The sequence below is a fragment of the Phacochoerus africanus genome, chromosome 5, assembly GCF_016906955.1.
Source record: "Phacochoerus africanus isolate WHEZ1 chromosome 5, ROS_Pafr_v1, whole genome shotgun sequence".
NCBI classification, from domain to species: domain Eukaryota; kingdom Metazoa; phylum Chordata; class Mammalia; order Artiodactyla; family Suidae; genus Phacochoerus; species Phacochoerus africanus.
In genome coordinates, this window is record NC_062548.1 from 45,056,690 (window position 1) to 45,077,457 (window position 20,768).

The 20,768-nt window shown below is 44.8% G+C and overlaps 1 protein-coding gene across 8 annotated transcripts in view; it reads left to right on the forward strand.

Annotated features, from left to right (window-relative positions):
• The first annotated feature begins 2,168 nt into the window (after nt 1-2,168).
• The window catches only part of MEIOB (meiosis specific with OB-fold), a 36,924-nt gene continuing 18,324 nt past the window's right edge, over nt 2,169-20,768 (forward strand). For 5 of the 8 annotated variants that reach the window (XR_007135010.1, XM_047780927.1, XM_047780930.1 and 2 more), the window contains exons 1-7: nt 2,169-2,274; nt 2,731-2,830; nt 6,491-6,567; nt 10,027-10,084; nt 14,759-14,890; nt 17,097-17,169; nt 19,437-19,632. Coding sequence is in view for 7 of the 8 variants with exons in the window: in XM_047780927.1 (XP_047636883.1) it covers nt 2,740-2,830; nt 6,491-6,567; nt 10,027-10,084; nt 14,759-14,890; nt 17,097-17,169; nt 19,437-19,632 (627 nt within the window). In the remaining variant the exon portion in view is untranslated. The other 3 variants (XM_047780934.1, XM_047780929.1, XM_047780935.1) reach the window with 3 other exon arrangements.

Consider the following 20,768-nt stretch of genomic DNA (forward strand, 5'->3'; position numbering starts at 1 on the left):
GATGAAAAATAACTATGTTTTGATACCAATGTAAGACTTGCCCGTGATGTTGTATTTTTCTTTTGTAGTGTATGGTTGTGTAATAAGTACCAAAGTGGATTTTCCTTTTAAAGAAAGAAGCTCAATAATTTAAACAATGCTACGTGTGGATAGCAGTTGGTAACAATTTTTTTTGTCTTTTGTTGTCCTTTCAGGGCCGCATCCGCGGCATGTGGAGGTTCCCAGGCTAGAGGTCTAATGGAGCTGCTGCTGCAGGTCGACGCCAGAGCCCCAGCCACGCCAGATCAGAGCCGCATCTTCGACCTACACTACAGCTCACGGCAGCGCTGGATCCTTAACCCACTGAGCAAAGCCAAGGATTGAACCTGCAACCTCATGATTCCTACTCGGATTTGTTTCTGCTGCGCCACTAGGGGAACTCCAGTTGTTAACAAATTTAAAGAATTTAGTTTTGGGATCTTATTTGCCCCTGATTAGTACTCTTATGAACAAAAATTGTAAGTCATTAGATTAAAAAGATTTGCAGATGGTAGTAATTAAAACACTGGCAAGTGTTTTGTCAGGTTTACCTAAGTCCAATATTTAGCACATCAAATTATACACATAGCGTATATCTCTGTGCGGGAAATGATATAAACATCGGGAAAATAGCATTATGGATCGAGCAACCTGGCCTACTTCACACTCCCCAAGAGATGACCCACGAGGGTCTGCATCCAGCACCACTCCCCTTCTAAACGTCTAATCAGCTCCCCTTCTAAAAGTCTCATCTGGAGTTCCCGTCGTGGCGCAGTGGTTAACGACTCCTACGAGGAACCATGAGGTTGCGGGTTCGGTCCCTGCCATTGCTCAGTGGGTTAACGATCCAGCGTTGCCTTGAGCTGTGGTGTAGGTTGCAGACGCGGCTTGGATTCCATGTTGCTGTGGCTCTGGCGTAGGCCGGTGGCTACAGCTCCGATTGGACCACTAGCCTGGGAACCTCCATATGCCGCGGGAGCGGCCCAAGAAATGCCAAAAAGACAAAAAAATAAATAAATAAATAAAAAATAAAAGCCTCATCAGCAATCATGAACCCTTTTTTCAAAGCTTTTTAATTTTTGCGTTATTTTAGCAGCACCTGTGGCATGTGGAATTTCCCAGGCCAGGGGTCAAACCAGAGCAGCAACCCCGGCCGCTGCAGTGACAACGCCGGATCCTCCCGCTTAGCCGTGAGAGAACTCCGCAGCCTCCCTTGTCCCACGCACTTTTCTTTCAATTGAGATACAGCATCAGATGCTGTATAAAAAATAGTACAGAGAGGCTACTACACCTGATCCACTTTTCCCCAGTCAGAACTTCTTCCGAGATCACAATCAAGTTACTGAGGCAGACACGCCCAGTCTTTTTCAGATTTCCCCGGTTTCTCGTCTGTGTGTGTATTCAGCTGCTGCACTTTCCATAGCACTTCTGCTGCATTTCTGCCGTGTTTCAGCGGAAAAGATCCCAAGCATCTTGCTTGGCGCCCGGTTCTTAGCACCCCGGACTCCCACCCCGGACGGCCCTCGAGTCTGAAGGACCAGCTCGCCCCCGAGACAGGAAAGAAAAGGGAACCACTCGCACCCAGTTTCCCCAAAGCCACGCTCCTCAAGACCTGGACTTGAGAGGGACTGGAAGGAATGGGGCAGGGCCCAAGTCGGAATCAGGGCGCGGGGGCGGGATGTAGGGCGGGGAGTGGGTGGAGTCGAAGGGGGGCACAGAGTCAGGGAGTGGGTAGGATCGGAGGTCGGGGGCGGGACAGAGTCGGCGTGGGTGGAGCCAAGGGTCGAGGGGTGGAGCAGCAGGCCGTGGGTGGAGTCGGAGGTCAGGGGCCGGGACAGAGTAAGGGGGTGGGTGGAGCCAGAGGTTGGGGGCGGGACAGACTCGGGGCTAGGATGGAGTGGGGTCTAGGAGTGGGCAGTCAGGCTGTGGGTGAAGTCGGAGGTCAGGGGGCGGGGCAGAGTCGGCGTGGGTGGAGTCGCAGGTCGAGGGGTGGGGGCAGTCAAGCTGTGGGTGGAGTCGGAGGTCAGGGGCGGGACAGAGGCCGTGGGTGGAGCCGGAGATTAGGGGGCGGGGCAGTCAGACCGTGGGTGGAGTCGGAGGTCAGGGGGCGGGACAGAGTCAGGGTGGGGGTGGAGTCGGGGCGGGGGCGGGGCCTGCGCCAGCGGTCGCTCGGTGGGCCTCACTGGGCGGTGGCTGTGGGCCGAGCGTTCTGTGGAGAAGCAGCCGAACTCAGGCGGGCAGGCGGGTGGAGCCTGTGTAAGCGGGCCGCTCTCGGGGCGCGAGGAGCGTCTGGGCTGGGACGGCGCTCCGGGGAGCTGCCCGCGAGGGCGCTTGACGTGAAGTCGGGGAGCGGCGGAAAGCGGGCTCTCGTCCCTCCCCAGGGCGGGCCTCTGGGCCGGGGCGTCCGTGGCGGGGGCGGCCTTCCCTCCCGGCTGCCCGCGGGCTCGGCGGGTAGTGGCTGAGGCGAGGCCCGCCCGCATCCCGGCCGCCGGTCCGGAGCTCGCTGGGGCCGCCGGGGTCTCCGGACGCGGGGGGCCGCTGGCGGGTTGGGGGTGCGCGGACACGCCCAAGTGCGAAGTGGGCCGACGACGGCCGCTTCCAGTTCGAATCCGGGGGCGGAGTCACGTGGGGACACGGACAGCTCTGGGGGGGTGTGGACGCCGGTGTAGACGCGCAGGTGTGATCCATGCGGAATGTACCCTCGTCCTGCAGGGACTCAACATGAATCCGGGCCAGAGACTGCTCTTAGCTTCCGCCGGGGCTGAGGCTGGTGCTGGACGTTCTGTGGGCGGACAGACGCGCAGGGACACGGGTAGGCGCTTCCAGGAGCGTTCGGAGCAAACCCCCGACCAGGGCCCAGCCCACCTCCCCTCTCCCCCCTTGGCACCTGGGCTGTGTACCGTCCTTAGAGATTTGCGTTCCGCAGAATGTCACGGAGTTGGAATCATTTTAAAAGATGGGGTGAGCGGGGAGAGTCGCATTTCACGCAGGGTGTGCAGTCCCTGTTTGCCCGGTGCCCGACGTCTCATCCCTAAGGCACAACCGTGTGAAGCGGGCAGGAAGTTACAAACTATGGGAAATGGTATCTGAATGCAAAATATGCATCTTTCTGTCTCTCTGTCCTTCTGTCTCCATGCCGGGGAGATGTCCAGTGTGATGGCTCGTGGGCCAGTTTTCTTATGGACAATGCCAGAGTGTTTGGAAGTCAGCTTCTTTGTCGCAGCCCCAGCACAGGTCTGTAGGATGAAATAGGAAATTGTAGGACCATCATTGCTGAGCTCTCTGGAAGTTCTGTTTATTTAGAATAGCAGGATGTAAACTGTATTGATTTCTAGAATTTAAATGCTGGATAGAAATGTAAAATTAGCTGGAAACTAAAATTCTATTTATTCAAAAGATTATACAATTAACAGTATTATTCTCAAATTACAAATCAGGTTGATTTATGACATTAATTTAGTCAGCAAATAATCAGCAGCTGCTCTGCATGAGGCACTAACTAGGCACTGTGGGGGGAGACCACAGGGGCAAGATACGGCACAGCCCTGTGTCACAGACCCCACCCTGTAATGAGGGAGAAAGACAGCACCCCCGTGACAGTTAGGAGTGCAGGCTCTGAGGAGGTCTTACTGTTGATCCAGTCTAAATGTAATAGTTTGCATCTAGGTCCCGTCCCCATCCTAATTCAAGGCCTGATACATATCAGACACTAAACCCACAAGTGTGAAATGAATAAACTATGTATAGAACCAGGTAAATGCCGAACTCTAGATGAGGAATAACAGCTTTGGGCTGAGGAGATGCCATTGGAGAAAAGGAGGCATATGCTTAAAATACCTTTGGAAAGTAGAAAGGATGGTAGTTGCTGCTGCATCGTGTAATCTCTATCACATACTGAGCTCTTTATTTCATGTCAGTTTTGTATTTCTCAAAAAATCATGTAGAGAAGCAAGTTGTTGGGGTTTTTTTGGTAGATAGACTAAAATATATCACCGTATATTTTGAATAAGAGTAGAAAGTGAAGGAACTTCAGAGAGTTCATGTTCTAGCCCCTAAGTGGATAGGCAAACTACCAAGAGATGTTAAGGCGTAAAAATTTGGAGAACTCACTTAATGGGTAGGTAGATGGTATTTTTACGCAAAACCTGGCTACTGAATAATTAATTTATCCTTTCCATCCCCAAGCGTCTAGCACTTCATAGGCTCTCAGTAAAAGTTTGTCGAGTAGATGGATGAATGAATGAATCTGTCAGGGTTTGGCAGGTATTTCAGAAACTGAAATTCCGTAGTGAGCCAGATCAGCCTAGGGCAAATACTGAGTAGGACGTTACCAGTGCATAATTCTGGTTGTCTATTTGGGCGTGAGTGCAGGAACTGTTACACTGGCTAAGAAGGAAAAGCAGAGTTCTTATCTGTCAGGCCCCTCTGAACACCTTATGTAGGTGCCTTATATAGGTACATAAGGCGCCTAGGCACTTTCTGAACATGATTCTGAATTCTCACAGCAACTCTGAAAGGTGGATATTATCCGTATTTTATGGATGAGGAAATTAAATCTCAGTAATGGCAGAACATTTGACTACAAACTGTTGTGGTCTCTGCATATGGATGGAAAAAGAATTTTCCAGATTTAAAAAAGCAAGGTATAGAAAAGATAAGTTTATTGAGTCAAGAGACACTGTTAACACAGTGGGCCGGCTTCCTGCTAATCAGGGAGAGCCGACTCTGGGCCCAAGGTCGTGTCTGTTTTTATAGCCCAAAGACGAAGGAGTGCGAGGAGTGGTCTTGCCATACACCTGCTGACCTGCTGGTTGGCTGGGTATGGACGGGGTCTTCTGATACACTTGCTGGTTGGCTGGGGGCATGTGTTGCCCCTGTGGGGGGGTAAGGAGTGGACTACGTACCTTTTCTAGTGGGGGGCAGGAAGGCGTGGGCCAGGTTGCTGGGGTGGAGAGGTCCTTAGGGGCATGGTAGCGATTACAGTGAGACAGGTGGGATTAGATAAGGGTCTGGCAGTTCTTATCTCAGCTGGAGGCGTTTTGGTTTTATCTCCTTGGAGAAGCCTTAAAGTCCCACACTTAGTGGCACTGAAATTCAGAAGCCTTGTTGACTGACCCCACAGTCATCCTGAAACTCATGTTATGGCACATGTCTTAAAAGTGAAGCCTGCAGGTGAGCGTGTTCACTGGTAAAGAGTGTGGGGTGAAATCTGGTAAATCTGCTGGTTTGGTATAGTTGACAGTTGTTACTACACTGAAACATTTTCTAGTGATGATACTGAGGGACATTTCATTTATTTGATATTTATTGAGTGCTTTTTAGATGTAGGGTAGCGTTGAAAGGTACACAAAAAATATGTAAGTTGCCACCTCTGCCCTCCTGGAGCTTACCACCCAGAGGTGAGGTGGTAAGATAGCCCACATGCAATGCAATGAAATGCATGATTTGAGGTATTTACAATAGAGTTTTGCTATGTTTTTAAAAGTACGCCTTATAATAATAAATATTTATTATTTTAGGTTTTTTTTCTTTTTTATGGCTGCACCTGCGGCATATGCAAGTTCCCAGGCCAGAGGTCGAATAGGAGCTGCAGCTGTGGCCCATGTCAAAACTTGTGGCAACACTGGATCCTTAACCTGGTGAGTGAGGCTAAGAATTGAACCTGTACCCTCACAGAGATGTCAGGTCCTTAACCTGCTGAGCTACAACAGGAATTCCCATAGTAATAAATATTTAAATCTGCCAATGTCCCATTGAATCACCTTTCATCTGAAACTAAATTTGCAGAGTGCTCAAACATTGCTAAATTATTTTTTTAAAAAGGGAAAGTTAAAAATTGAAGCCTAATTTATCATTCAAAACTAAAAAAAAAAGTGGGAGTTCCCGTCATGGCGTAGTGGTTAACGAATCCAACTAGGAACCATGAGGTTGCGGGTTCAATCCTTGGCCTTGCTCAGTGGGTTAAGGATCTGGCGTTGCCGTGAGCTGTGGTGTAGGTCGCAGACACAGCTCGGATTCCACGTTGCTGTGTAGGCCTGCGGCTATAGCTCCGATTCTACCCCTAGTAGAATTCTAGGGGTAGAATTCTACCCCTACCCCATATGTACCCCTCCATATGCCTTGGGAGCGGCCATAGAAAAGGCAAAAAGACGAAAAAAAGAAAAAAGAATCCGACTGCAGTGGCTTGGGTCACTGTGGGGCAGTGGGTTCCATCCCAGGCCTGGCAGTGAAAGGATCCAGCGTTTCTGCAGCTGCTGTGATGTATGTTGTAGCTGTGGCTCAGATTCAGTCCTTGGCCTGGGAACTTTCATACGCTGCAGGTACAGTCATAAAATTAAAAAAGTTTTTCTGAAAGAATAAGTAAAATATCTAGTATGTTCCTAAATAAGTTATTTTTTCAATCTTGGATTTTTCAAGGTTATTTCAATTATTTAATTTATACCTTTGAATGATTATATTTTCTAAAATGCAGATCGAATAATGGCCAACTCCATTGTATCAAAGAACTTCACTGCACTTTCAGATCTGCATCCAAATATGGCTAATCTGGTAGGTTTCAGAGGTATAGTGGTTCAGCTGTTTTCTAATGAAACTTTAGGTGGTAATATTACATTATGTCAACATTATTGCTTCATTCAACAGGTCCTTGTATAATTAACAAGTATACAGATAACTCATTGCATTAGTGTGATTGTTAGGTATTAAGCACTCCTAAACTTCTTATTTGAGCCAGCTAAATGAAAATTAGTCTTTCTTTTATCTACAGAGTAGGAGATTGTAGATATGACTAGAGGTTGTTAAAAGTGATCAAAAGTTTGTTTTTTTAAATTAAAGATAGTCGATTTACAATGTTGTACCAATTTCTGCTGTATAGCAAAGTGACTCAGTCATACATATATATCTATATATTTATATTGTTTTTTTTAGGGCCATATCCATGGCACATGGAAGTTCTCAGCCAGGGGTTGAATTGGAGCTGCAGCTGCTGGCCTGTGCCACAGCCACAGTAGTAACACCAGATCTGACGTGCCTCTGTGACCCACACCACAGCTCATAGCAATACCAGATCCTTAGCCCACTGAGCGGGGCCAGGAATCAAACCCCCATCCCCATGGATACTATTTGGGTTTGTCACTGCTGAGCCATAGTGGGAATCCCTATATTTATATTATTGTCCATCATAATTTATCCCAGGAGATTGAATATAGTTCCTGTTGTTTATCCATTCTAAATGTAATAGTTTGCATCTACTAACCCCAAATTCCCAGTCCGTCCCACTCCCCAGCCCCCCACCCCGGCAACCACAAGTCTGTTCTCTATGTCTGTGTGTCTGTTTTTGTTTTATAGTTAGGTTCATTTGTGCCATATTTTAGATTCCACATGTAAGTGATATCATATGGTATTTGTCTTTCTCGTTCTGACTTCACTTAGTATGATAATCTCTGGCTGTATCCATGTTGCTGCAAATGGTATGATTTTGTTCTTTACGGCTAAGTAGTAGTCCATTGTATAAATGTACCACTTCATCTTAAAATCCATCTGTTGGGAGTTCCCGTAATAGCTCAGTGGAAGCTATATCTGACTAGTATCTATGAGGACGCAGGTTTGGTCTCTGGCTTCGCTCAGTGGGTTAAGGATCTGGTGTTGACGTGAGCTGTGCTATGGGTTGTGGACGCAGCTTGGATCCTGCATTGCTGTGGCTGTGGTGTAGGCTGGCAGCTGTAGCTCCGATTCAGCCTCTAGCCTGGGAACTTCCATATGCTGTGGATGCAGCTCTAACCGCCCCCCGCCCCCGCAAAATTCATCTCTTGATAGACAATTTAGGTTGTTTCCATGTCTTGACTAAAAGTTTATTTGTATTATTTTAATATTTAATAGCCACTCAAATTTAGCACTGTAAAATTAAAACATTTTTGTTCAGAATTATTCATTCTCTAATTGTCCAAGTTACAGACTGAGGTACTTGCCATTATGCTGCTTTTATGACGTAAAGGTACATTACAAGTGCCTTTCTTACCTCCCTTCACCCTTCCTCCTTCTTTCCTTCCTTTCTTTCTTACTTTCCTTTTTAGGGCCGCACCCACAGCATATGGAGGTTCCCGGGCTAGCGGTCAAATCAGAGCTGCAGCTGCTGGCCTACAGCCATAGCAATGAGCGATCTAAGCCACAGCTTCAACCTATACCTCAGCTCATGGCAACACTGGATCCCTGACCTGCTGAGCTAGGCCAGGGATTGAATCTGCATCCTCATGGATACTTGTCGGATTCATTTTCTCTGCGCCACGATGGGAACTCCCATAACAGGTGTATTTCTGAAATTTCTGATCATATGAAAATTCATTCTGGGGGGACTGGTTGTAGGGGAATTCGATCATTTCGAATTGCCAAAATCATTATTTACTTAAAAGAAGTCTAGATGCAATTATCTTATAAGATGAAGAAGTTATAGTAAAGCAATTATCATACTCCTTTAACTTTCCTGTGTGGAGCAGTCTGCTGTTTACGTTTGGAGTTTGCAAACCAGATTTCTTGAAATGCGATACATTTACACGACTTTAGTATTTTGCAATTGAAAGTTTATTAATGTTAAAAATAAGTATTGCCTTTTTTTGAGCTCCCATTGTGGCTCAGCAGGTTAAGAACCCAGTTAATATCCATTAGGATGCAGGTTTGATCCCTGGCCCCTTGCTTAGTGGGTTAAGGATCTGGCGTGTCTACAGGCTGCGGCGCAGGTCACAGTAGTGGCTCGGATCCCGAATTGCTGTGGCTGTGGTATAGACCAGCAGCTGTAGCTCCGAATTGACCCCTAGCCTGGGAACTTCCATATGCTGTAGGTGCAGCCCTAAAAAGAAAAAAAATTATTGCTGTTTTTTTTGAAAGTTTAACTATTTGTCAATTGTCTCTTTGTTTAGGAAATTTTACTCAATGTTTCCATTTATTGTTTCCTCACCAAAATTCAGTGAGATCTGAATGCATATGGAATTTAAAGAAATAATAGCAATGTGTCTAAATGTAATCAGACTAGCTAGCTAATAGCTCAGCTAAGATGAGCGTGAATGTTCTTTAAAAGTTATAGATTATTGCAAGGTTAAAATCAGTTGCTAGAATTAGTGATATAAGTTCCCCTATCAGAAAAAGGTAGTTATTTTTCTTTCTTTCTTTCTTTTTTTTTTTTTTTTAAGAGTTGCACCCATGGCATATGGAGGTTCCCGGCTAGGGGTCTAATTGGAACTACAGCTGCCAGCCGACACCAGAGCCACAGCAACTCGGGTTCCGAGCCGCGTCTGCGACCTACACCACAGCTCACGGCAACGCCGGATCCTTAACCCACTGAGTGAGGCCAGGGATCGAACCCACAATCTCATGGTTACTAGTTGGATTCGTTTCCTCAGCACCACAACGAGAACTCCTATTTCTTAAAACACTTTTAAAATATTTAATTTTTCTTTGTTGGTCACTAAAGAGAACATTAAACATTTTAAGAACATGTTAATGTCTTTAAGGTTTAAGATCTAGGACTTTAGAGTTTAGATTTATTAATAGCAGTATGCAAGTTTTGTTACAGTCTAATTTTTATTACTGTCCAGCTTGTTTGGATTAAGAAGCTAAGCAGTTTTATGTGGATCGTTAGAAAACTCTATATAAAAGAGAGCTTTGAAGACCATGGCAAATTAAATTGTATGACACATGTGCTTTGAATGAATTCAGTAAGGATTGATAGCATAGGGCAGTTACTGTGCTCCACCTAGTGATTGAAAGTAAAGTAGAAACACACTAAGTATTAAATGATTGTAATAGCAGTTAACTGTCTTATTACTTTGTGCTATTTCCTGTAGAATCGAACATTTATGAAATTCTTTTAGATGTTTGTCTGGAATAAAGACATTTAAATGATTCCTACTAAAAAATGTTTGTTAGAGCCAGTAAAATATATCAAGTCCATGAAATTAAATTTACCATCTACATCTGTGTTTAATATTTGTCTTCTATAACCTTTTTGTTTTTCAGAAAATAATCGGCATAGTTATTGGAAAAACAGATGTCAAAGGCTTTCCAGACAGAAAAAGCTGAGTTCTATTTAACTCTTTGCTTCACTTTTCATCAACTATGGCTTATCACTACAACAAAGTATATTTAAGTGATTAAATTTCTCATGGCTTTTTAACTCCTTAAGAGCAATGGCCTTGTTCGCTGTTGCATGGTAAAGTACTCAAGGGCATTAAAATCATTTTAATGATTTTATTTGCTGTTTCTCAAACATAATTTTAGCGGCTGTGTAATAGTACTAAGAGAGCTAGGTAAACCGGTCAGCTCGTTACTGTGCATTGGCATGTGTCTACTGAGCACCTCAGCTCTGTAAGACCCAGGGTAAAGGTCTCATCATCCCCAGAGATCAGAGTATCATATCGGGAGGACAGGCTTGGAGCTCGCTTGCCTGGGCTCAGTCATTGTGTCATCTGAGATCTGTCCCAGGTACAGCTGTGAAATCGGGGGAGATAAAGCTGGATGGGAATTAAATAAAGCTCATAAGGGTAAGGGTGTGTGGCACACAGTAAGAACTCCATATTGACTGTCAATATCAGCCTCAGAGCTGCCAGTGCACAGGTAAACCTCACAGAAGACGGAGTGGCAGGGACGAGGGTTCTCCAGCAGGGATGTGTTGTGACAGTGTCGAGCGAGAGACGAGTGGCAGCAGCATCTATGTATTTACTCACACAGCCTGACAATTTAGTGAAGAAAATCGTCTTTCATATCTGGAAAATACAGTGGTTCATACAAGCAACTGAACAAGAGTTTTAGGACTATGGGAGTTCCTGTCATGGCGCAGCGGGAACGAATCCAACTAGGAACCATGAGGTTGTGGGTTCGATCCTTGGCCTTGCTCAGTGGGTTAAGGATCCGGCGTTGCCGTGAGCTGTGGTGTAGGTTGTAGATGAGGCTCGGATCCTGAGTTGCTGTGGTTCTGGCGTAGACCAGCGGCTTCAGCTCCGATTCGACCCGTAGCCTGGGAACCTCCATATGCTGTGGGAGCGGCCCAAGAAATGGCAAAAAGACAAAAAAAAAAAAAGAAAAAAAAGAGTTTAGGACTATGGAAACATAATTCGAAATGAAAATTGGACTTTAAAAATCAATTGACCTTCACACTTCTGGAGTTTACCCTCAGAGGTACCATATAAAATGCCAGAAGTAGCAAGTGGCTATTATTAGCTTTTAAAGTGTCAGTGCTTTTTATTAAAGGGTTAAGTGTTTGGGCACAGCTTGAGGGAATCAGAGCTCTAGTCCGCCAGCCAATAATTTTGACAGGAGATTTATTAGAATCACCTGAGTAATTGTGGCTGTTAACTGACTCATGGTAGAGCGATAGGCATTTTTGTTTTTGTCTTATTTTATATATTTTGTTGTCATTTTTGAGGTAACAAAGATGTCATCTCCCACTCATACGTGTTTGTCTCTTTACTTTCCTTCACCGTAATTTAGATCAGAATTATCATTTGAATAGGTTAAAAAGTTCTGCATATGTTTTGTAAGCTGTAAAAGGAATAACTTAAAATATGCAAATTAGAAAAATGTCATACTTAAATATTTGCTAAAATTACAGTGATGAAATACAATGTTAACCTATCAGACTGTGCAGGTAAGGGACCATTTCTGTAACATTTGACTACTATTTTTATAATTACATGTATAGTATTCCTTTTTTGGAGATGTGCTTTCTGGCTTTAACCCACTGTGAGGGGCCAGAGATAGAACCTGCACCTCAGCAGTGACCTGAGCTGCCACAGAGACAATGCCAGATCCTTAAACTGCTGTGCCACAGTGGGAATTCCTGTATTACTTTCTAAAATTTTTATTTAATTGATGTATAGTTGATACATAATATTGTGTAAGTTACAGGAGTTCTCACTGTGGCTCAGCAGATTAAGAGCCTTATGTAGTCTCCGTGAAGATAGAGGTTTGATCCCTGGCCTCGCTCAGTGGGTTAAGGATCTAGGGGTGCTGCAAGCTGTGGTGTTAATTCACAGATGCAGCTTGGCTCTGGTGTTGCTGTTGCTGGGGTGTAGGCCCCAGCCTGGGAACTTCCATGTGCTCCATGTGTGGCCCTAAAAAGCAAAAAAGGAGTTCCCATCGTGGCGCAACGGAAACGAAACCAACTAGGAACCATGAGGTTGCGGGTTTGATTCCCTGGCTTTGCGCAGTGGGTGAAGGATCCAGCGTTGCCTTGAGCTGTGGTGTAGGTCACAGATGCGGCTCGGATCTTGCGTTGCTGTGGCTGTGGCATAGGCTGGCAGCTACAGCTCTGATTGGACCCCTAGCCTGGGAACCTCTATATGCCGCCACGGCCCTAATAAGACAGAACGCACAAAAAAAAAAAAAAGATATATATATGTTAAAGGTGTACAATATAGTGATTCACAATTTTTAAAGTTTATACCCCATTTATAGTTATTATAAAATATTTGCTGTATTCTCTGTGTTGTATTTATCCCTGTAGCTTATTTTATACCTAATAGTTTGTACCTTTTGTTGCCTCCCCATTGGTAACCACTAGTTTGTTCTCTGTATCTGTCTGCTTGTTTTTTGTTATATCCACTAGTTTGTTGTATTTTTTAGATTCCTCATGTAAGTGTGATATCATGTAGTTTTTGTCTTTCCTGTATAACTTATTTCACTTAGTGTAATGCCCTCCAAGTCTATCCATGCGGATGTAGATGGCAAAAAAAATCCTTTTTTATAGCCAAGTAATATTCCTCTGTGTGTGTGTGTGTGTGTGTGTGTGTGTGTGAGTATCACATCTTCTTTATCCATTCATTTTTTGGTTTTGGGTTTTTTTTTTTTTTTTGGTCTTTTTAGGGCCGCACCCACAACATATGGAGGTTCCCAGGCTAGGGGTTGAATCAGAGCTGTAGCCACTGGCCTGTGCCACAGCCACAGCAACGCAGGATCCAAGCTGTATCTGTGACCTACACCATGGCAATGTGGGATCCTTAACCCACTGAGCGAGGCCAGGGATTGAACCCATGTCCTCTTGCTGGATTTGTTGATGGATGCTTAAGTTGCTTGCACGTCTTGGCTATTGTAAATAATGCTGCTGTGAACATCGGGTTGCGTGTATCTTTTCAAATTAGTGTTTTGCTTTTTTCCTATATATACCCAGAAGTAGAATTGCTGGGCCATATGGGAGTTCGATTTTCATTTGTTTGAGAAACCTCGATACCGTTTTCCGTGGCGGCTGCATTCGTTTACATTCCCACGGACAGTGCACAAAGGTTCCCTTTCTCCACATCCTCGCTAACATTTGCTGTTTGTGATCTTTTTGAAAATCTGAGGTGACACCAAGTTGGTTTTGATTTGCACTTCCCTGGTGATGAGCACGATATCGAGCAACTTTCCACGTGCCTGTTTGTCAGCTGCATTTCCTCTTTGGAAAAATACCTAGTCAGTTCTTCTGCCTCTTTTTTTATTTTTCCTTTTTAGGACCGCACATGCAGCAGATGAAAGTTCCCAGGCCAGGGGTCGAATCAGAGCTGCAGCTGCTGGCCTCCACCACAGCCACAGCGATTCGGGATCCGACCTACACCACAGGTCACTGCAGCACCGGATCCTTAACCCGGTGAGCAAGGCCAGGAATCAAACCCACATTCTCATGGATACGAGTCAGGTTCTTAACCCACTGAGCTACAACAGGAACAGCTCCTGCCCATTTTTTGATTAGGTGGTTTGTTTTTTGATGTTTTTGAGTTGTATGAGCTATCTATCTATATATTTGTATTGGCTATTAACCCCTTATCGGTCATATCTTTTACAAATAATTTCTCACATTCGGTAGGTGATTTTTCATTTTGTTGATGGTTTTCTTTGTTGTGCAAAAACTTAATTGGGTTCCATTTGTTTATTTTTGCTTTTATTTCCTTTTTTTAGGAGATAGAGCCACTAAAATATTGCCACGACCTATGTCAGAGAGTGTTCTCCCTGTTTTTTTCTTCTCTAAGAGGTTTTTGATATCTGGTCTTACATTTAGGTCCTTAATCCGTTTAAAGTCTATTTTTCCGTAGGATATTAGCGAATGTTCTAACATAACATAGCGCTGTCTGGTGTCCCAGCACCACTTGTTGAAGAGGTGGTCTTTTCTCTGTTGGATATTTTTGCCTCCATTGTCGATGAATTGATCATAGTTAGTGGGTTTATTTCTGGGCTTTCTGTTCTCTTCTATTGATCCATGCGTCTGTTTTTTGTGCTACTACCGTAGCTGGTACCTCATGGTTCCCAGTCGGATTCATTTCTGCTGTGCCACGACAGGAACTCCTGTATTACTTTTTTAATTAGCAAAAGCAATAAAGAAATTTTATTTTGGGAAGAAAAGTACTTGCTGACCCCTAGTGGTGTCTTTTAATAGAGCACATTTATTCAATTTGAAATAATTTAGATCTGAATTATGACGTAGTTTATAACAATTGTAAGAGAGAAATGGAGACTCTAAGCTCATATCTGTACATGGCTCAAACCTATGTGTCGTTTCCCTCCGAACATAGAGATAACTGGGGAAAGGGAGCAGAGGGGTCAGCCGCGAGGTGAGTCATCTACTTTGGCAGCTTTGAAATTCATAAAAGCATAACTTATTATAGTATTCATATCTGAATAATATTTTACACCATGTGTGAGTGTTTTTTATCATAGTAATCATATTCGTTCAAAATTAAACATTTTTATTTGAAAAACAAAAACATTGATTTTCCCTTAGATATTGGATCAGAAAGGTACACTTTCAGTTTCACCATTCGTGATTCAGCAGCCCATTTTGTAAACGTAGCATCCTGGGGCAATGAAGACTACATCAGAGCCCTTTCTGACAGCTTTAGAGTTGGCGCATGTGGTGAGTTGTCACTGATTCTTAAACCATTTTTCTTACAGTCTTATTCCCATGATGTGTTTGTGGTAGCTACACTGAAGGAGTCCAAATGAAATTAGACGCAATTCCTATTCTTAAGAACCTTACCAGAAAAAAGTCAAGTGTTAAGACTATAACCCAAGGCCTTCAGCATTTCATTGAAACAAACAAATGTGATAGTCACATATTTTTACTGGGTAGTGCTATGATTTTTGCTTTATTTCTCTTTCATTTTGCATCATTCCCTATTGTGGCTCTAATCATTTATCTTTCTGGAAACATACAAAAATGTGGCTAAATAGATTTTGATAAAAGATGATATTTGAATTGTAATGGGATTTTTAAGAAACTTTACTTTTAGTATAAAATACCAAATCTTTTGTATCCTCAAACCACCCTAGTATCGCTCTGATGGTACAGTGTAGAATAATAAATGAAAAAGAATAAGACTTTGAAAACAGATAAATCTGGATTCAAATCCAAGTGCTAACATTTATTTATATTGTGGCTTTGAGATAATTTCTTAGTCCTGTTGGGCCTCAACTGTGAATTAATACCCTATATTAAATGAGATAATGTACCTGGTATGAAATGTAGAATTTAGTCCCTCAGTAGATGACAGCTCTAGTCTCATACAGGAAACAGGAAAGCTCGTGTACCAGCTCTGTTCCATGGCAGAAAAAAGAAGGCAAAGAGCGACACAGACAGTTCAACTCCTCTTCTCCAACCCTGCGTATCACACAGCCTGTTACCCTACTACTCACTCAGCACCCACCCATTTTAACTTGCAGGGTTATGCGTAGTGTCTCTCTCATTGACTAACAAGGTAATTGAACACATGGACTAGGAAGGCCAAAAACTTTGCAAACGTCACAGGGCCAAGTACAAGCGGAAATAGTCCTTGGATGATTGCTAGAACGTTAGTTACATAGAGCTAAAGACATATTTTGGTATTAAAATATGTCCTAGGTTGACAGTTGTTAGGGTGAATGGGATAAGGGATTTAAAAATGTAAAGTTGTCGATGCTTATAAAAGTAAATTGGATTTTAGTGTGCTGGAGTCAAAAGATCACAGATTTTTGCATCAGAACAGTTCTAAATCTAGCCCCACTATGTTCTAGATAGAGCACCGTGGGAAAGTCATTTAACCTCTGTGACCTTCAAAGTCTTCATTTGGAAAAAGGAATAATAATGGGATAGTTGTGTGAGGAATTAGCCCAGTAGACCACGAGAAAGTCCAACATAGACCGTAAGGAAAAAGAAACTCTAAAATGTTAGATCATAAGGCTGATAAACTGTGGAGCTCAAATCAAGGCCCAGATTAGGCATTGCTCTTTCTACCACGATTGTTTTCTGAGGACAGTTGAAAAATCAATGAAAAATCAATTAAAGCGTTTGTTTTATATGAGGGCATTTTCAGTGTAACTAATTGATAAAGTAACATTAGTGTGGGTCACAGGCTGGGATTTAAACACAAAGTATAAGAAATGTCATCTGGAGTTCCCATCGTGGCGCAGTGGTTAACGAATCCGACTAGGAACCATGAGGTTGCGGGTTCGATCCCTGCCCCTGCTCAGTGGGTTAATGATCCGGCGTTGCCGTGAGCTGTGGTGTAGGTTGCAGACGCGGCTCGGATCCCGCGTTGCTGTGGCTCTGGCATAGGCCGGTGGCTACAGCTCCGATTCGACCCCTAGCCTGGAAACCTCCATATGCCGAGAGAGCGGCCCAAGAAATAGCAAAAAAAAAAAAAGACAAAAAAAAAAGAAATGTCATCTGATGGAATTCCTGTCTGGGGTCAGTGGCTAAGGAACCTGACTAGTATCCATGAGGATGTGGATTCAATCCCTGGCCTCGATCAGTGGGTTAAGGATCCGGCGTTGCTGTGAGCTATGGTGTAGGTCAGCAGCTGTAGACTGATTTGAACCCTAGCCTGGGGACCTCCATATGCTGCAGGTGCAGCCCTAAAAAGACAACAAAACAAAACAAAACCAAGAAATGTCATCTGAGAGCAAATTGACGGTCATACCCCAGGATTCCATTGCTCACCGTGCTACAAGAAAATGATTGTGAAGGCTGTATGATACCAACTCAAAATTGGAAATAACACTGTAATATTTGCTGTTATGTATACTTGGTTTTAAAATTTATCCTGTTACTTTTTTGTAATAACATATTTCCCCATCTATTTTAGTGATAATTGAAAACCCCTTGATCCAGATAAAGGACTTGGAAAGAGAAGAAAAGTTCAGCCCTGCAACTCCTAGGTAAACCCAGCGCAGAGTTAACAGTCTTTGTGCCAGAATGGCCGTTACTAAGAAGTTTTTGTGTGTCCGCTGAGCAGAGAGCTTCCTAAAGGTGCATACTTCCCATTTGAAAACTAGGAGTCTTATTCTTCCTCACATCACAGTGTTTGTCTTTGATACGGAATAGTTCACTTGATACGGGATCACGTGAAAAAATGACTTTGTTTTTATTACTTTGATTTTCATACTTAAATTTACAAAACTTTGAGTCTAGTCACATTAAATCTGGACCATGAGAAGAAAAGCTACATCTTGGAAGTCACTTAGCTGCTTTTTCATGTCAGGTTTAAGTCTCTTCCCTGCCTGCCTGTCTTAGTTCAGGTCCTGGGGAGCCAGAGCCTAGCGGAGGCTTCCTGCCCATGATGGTGGATGGAGAGCGTTGTGGGGTGCTGCTCGAGGAGGCAGGCTCTGCTGGAGCCCCGGCCCAGCCTGAGCAAAAGGGCAAAAGGGCTCCCTCACAGTGGTGCCCCCACCCCGCCCAGGAGGGCCTGGGCTTTCCTAGCCAGTATTTGCAAGTCATTGGCTGAAGCCCACCCCTGACTCGGGGCGGGGGGGTGGGGGGTGCGCTGAGAGGTGGTTCTGGCTGAGAGATGTGAGGCTGGTAGAGGGCTCTGGGTGGGCACCACAGTCTCGACTACATGTGCACCTGCACCCCGTTTTTCTGACCTCGTTTCTCTGCCGCCGCATGGAACTACCTCCCCTTTGTGAACCCTGGGCTCATTCTGCACTCACAGCATTGCACGTCCACTTCCCTCTGCATGGAGCAGTCTCCTTTGCTTTGAATGTTTGCGCTTCTCATCGCAGTTTCAGCTCAAAGTCACCTCCTTCAATCCTCCTCATCTCCTGTCTGTAGTTGCCCTTCCAGTCCCCAGTACCAGGACCTCATCATAGACACAGCGTTATGTGTACCATCAAGGCCCTGGCTACAGTCTGGGATTATCTGATTAATTGTTCTCGTCTGTCTCCCTCTCATGCCTACAAACTCCGTGAGAGCACCGGTCTTGTCTGTCTGCCTCGCCCCTGTTTCCCCGTGCCTCGACCGGGGTCTGGCACACAGAGCGTTTACGGAATGAGTGCGTGAATGAAGGGTGGGAGGTGCATTCTTGGCAGATGGAACAGCATGAAACCTCCAGCCTTTTCCAGAACAGTCATCGTAGTTTGGACTGTATGGAACTGTGGATGTTTGACAGTTTTTTCTCTAAAATGGCAGTTTCGTAGCCTAGTCATCTGAAGTGGCTGGACTATGGGCAGGGGAACGGCAGGAGGAGAAGCTTGAGGGAGCAGCAGCTTCTCTTCACAGACAGCTTCAGCCGTCCAACCTCCCTCTTTGCTGACGGCTAGCCCAGGAGGTCTCTGAGCACGGAAATCACAGCTTCACACGTGTGCTTTGGCTGCCTGAGGAGGATGACTCTAGGGGAACGAAGCTTAGGAGACAAGGGGACAGGGCGAGAGCTGATGAGGCGCACACCTAAAGAGCAGCAGGGGAAGGAAGTGGGGGCCTGGATGAGAGGGCTGCCCAGGCTCCACAGAGGACACTGGGCAGCAGAGTGGCTGGAAGGCAGAGCCCCTTGTGCTCAGTGTGTGAACTTTGGGCAGCTGGTCCGCGCAGGGCACCGCGCAAGGAAGGAAAGCACAGGCCTTGATTTAGGGCTCGAGCAGGGCAGTCATGCCCGAGGTGGGAATGACCACCCGCACTGTATTTTAGGGTACTTCCACACCCCTTTACAGAGAGGGAAGCAGAAACCCAGAGTGTGGGGCCAGATCAGACAACTACTGTGTTTAGAACTTGGGCACAAATTGGCCCTCAAAACCATTCAGACAAAGAAATCTCATACGATGTTGTTCCTACAATGTTTCTAAGAGTGAAAAGGATAATTTTTCTTTTTTTCTTTTTTTTCTTTTTGGTCTTTTTAGGGCCACATCTATGGCATATGGAGGTTCCCAGGCCAGGAGTCGAAGCGGAGCTGCAGCTGCCGGCCTACACCACAGGCACAGCAACACCAGATCCTTGACCCACCGAGTGGGGCCAGGGATTGAAGTTGCGCCCTCATGGATACTAGTCAGATTTTGTTTCTGCTGAGCCATGATGGGAACTCCTAAATTTCCTTAAGCTAGTTTTTTTTAAATGTAGTTTAAATTACAACCAAAATTTAACTGTGAACCTTAAAGTATTTTTCTGGTAGAAAATGGTTTGATATTAACTTTTTGTGTGTGTGTTTGCAATTTAGCCATTGTAAGCTGTTGCTCAGTGAGAATCACTCAAGGATGAAAGTTTGTTCCAGTTATGAAGTGGACACCAAGTTACTTTCTTTGATATACTTACCAGTTAAAGAGTCTTCTGATTATTACTCTCTGGGTGACATTGTTGCAAATGGACACAGTCTTGATGGAAGAATTATTAATGTCCTTGCAGCTGTGAGGTTGGTAAGTTAAACCCCAACAAAGCCAGATTCAGTTTGGCAGGGGAGTTTTATAATTTTGTTCATGTTTGGAAAGTAAAAACCAGCTGGAGTAAAATTTTGTCTGTATCCTGATCCATCCTCAGTTGAATTTAGAAAATAACACTTCTCATTAAAGGGAAAATTGCATTTTATCTGTTTGAGTAGCACAGTACAGTTGTATTTGCATGTAAATGCAGCACACAGTCATACATGATCCACCAGCCACAGGAGAGCTTTTCAAACTGCGTTAAGCAGAGGCACAAAGGAAAGAGTCGACGCCTTGACTTGAAGGGCTCCCTGAAGTTTGTTGAAGGTCTGTACGTTGGATAAATCAGGGAATCAATTTTTTTTTTTTGTCTTTTTGCCATTTCTTGGGCCGCTCCTGCGGCATATGGGAGGTTCCCAGGCTAGGGGTCTAATCGGAGCTGTAGCCGCCAGCCTACGCCAGAGCCACAGCAACGTGGGATCCGAGCCGCGTCTGCAACCTACACCACAGCTCACGGCAACGCCGGATCGTTAACCCACTGAGCAAGGGCAGGGATCGAACCCGCAACCTCATGGTTCCTAGTTGGATTCGTTAACCACTGCGCCACGATGGGAACTCCCAGGGAATCAATTTGGTGCATGTTGTCAGAGCCGTCCTGAGATGGAGCAGTGAGTGAGAACACCCGGGGTGCTGCAGTTGCCTGGTGAGCTAATGCAGCGGATCTGCTGAAAGGCGGGACAGAACAACGCCGGGAGGGTCTGACCAGTCTTTGCATTCACATCTCCCTCTAGCCCAGTTATTGCTGCGAGTTTTGAGCTCCACTGGACAGACTAGAGTCACTTGGCAAGGAGTAAATTTTCACAAAGTACGTGAAGAAAAATAAAGGGGCAAGAGCACTTCCTCACTATGTGGAATGATGATAAGCAAAAGGCCAAAAAAAAAAAAAGGGAAATAGACTTAGGTACTTGTAGTCAACGTCGTCAGTAACTGCTAGTTGAGTTTCCGTAGTAAGTGACTGGAGATGCTGACGATCCCTGACGACAGGCTGACGGAGGCCACATCTGCTTTGTTCACCACCCTAGCCCAGCCTGGCACAGTGCCTGCCGAAGAGTAAACACTCAGCGTAATTCGTA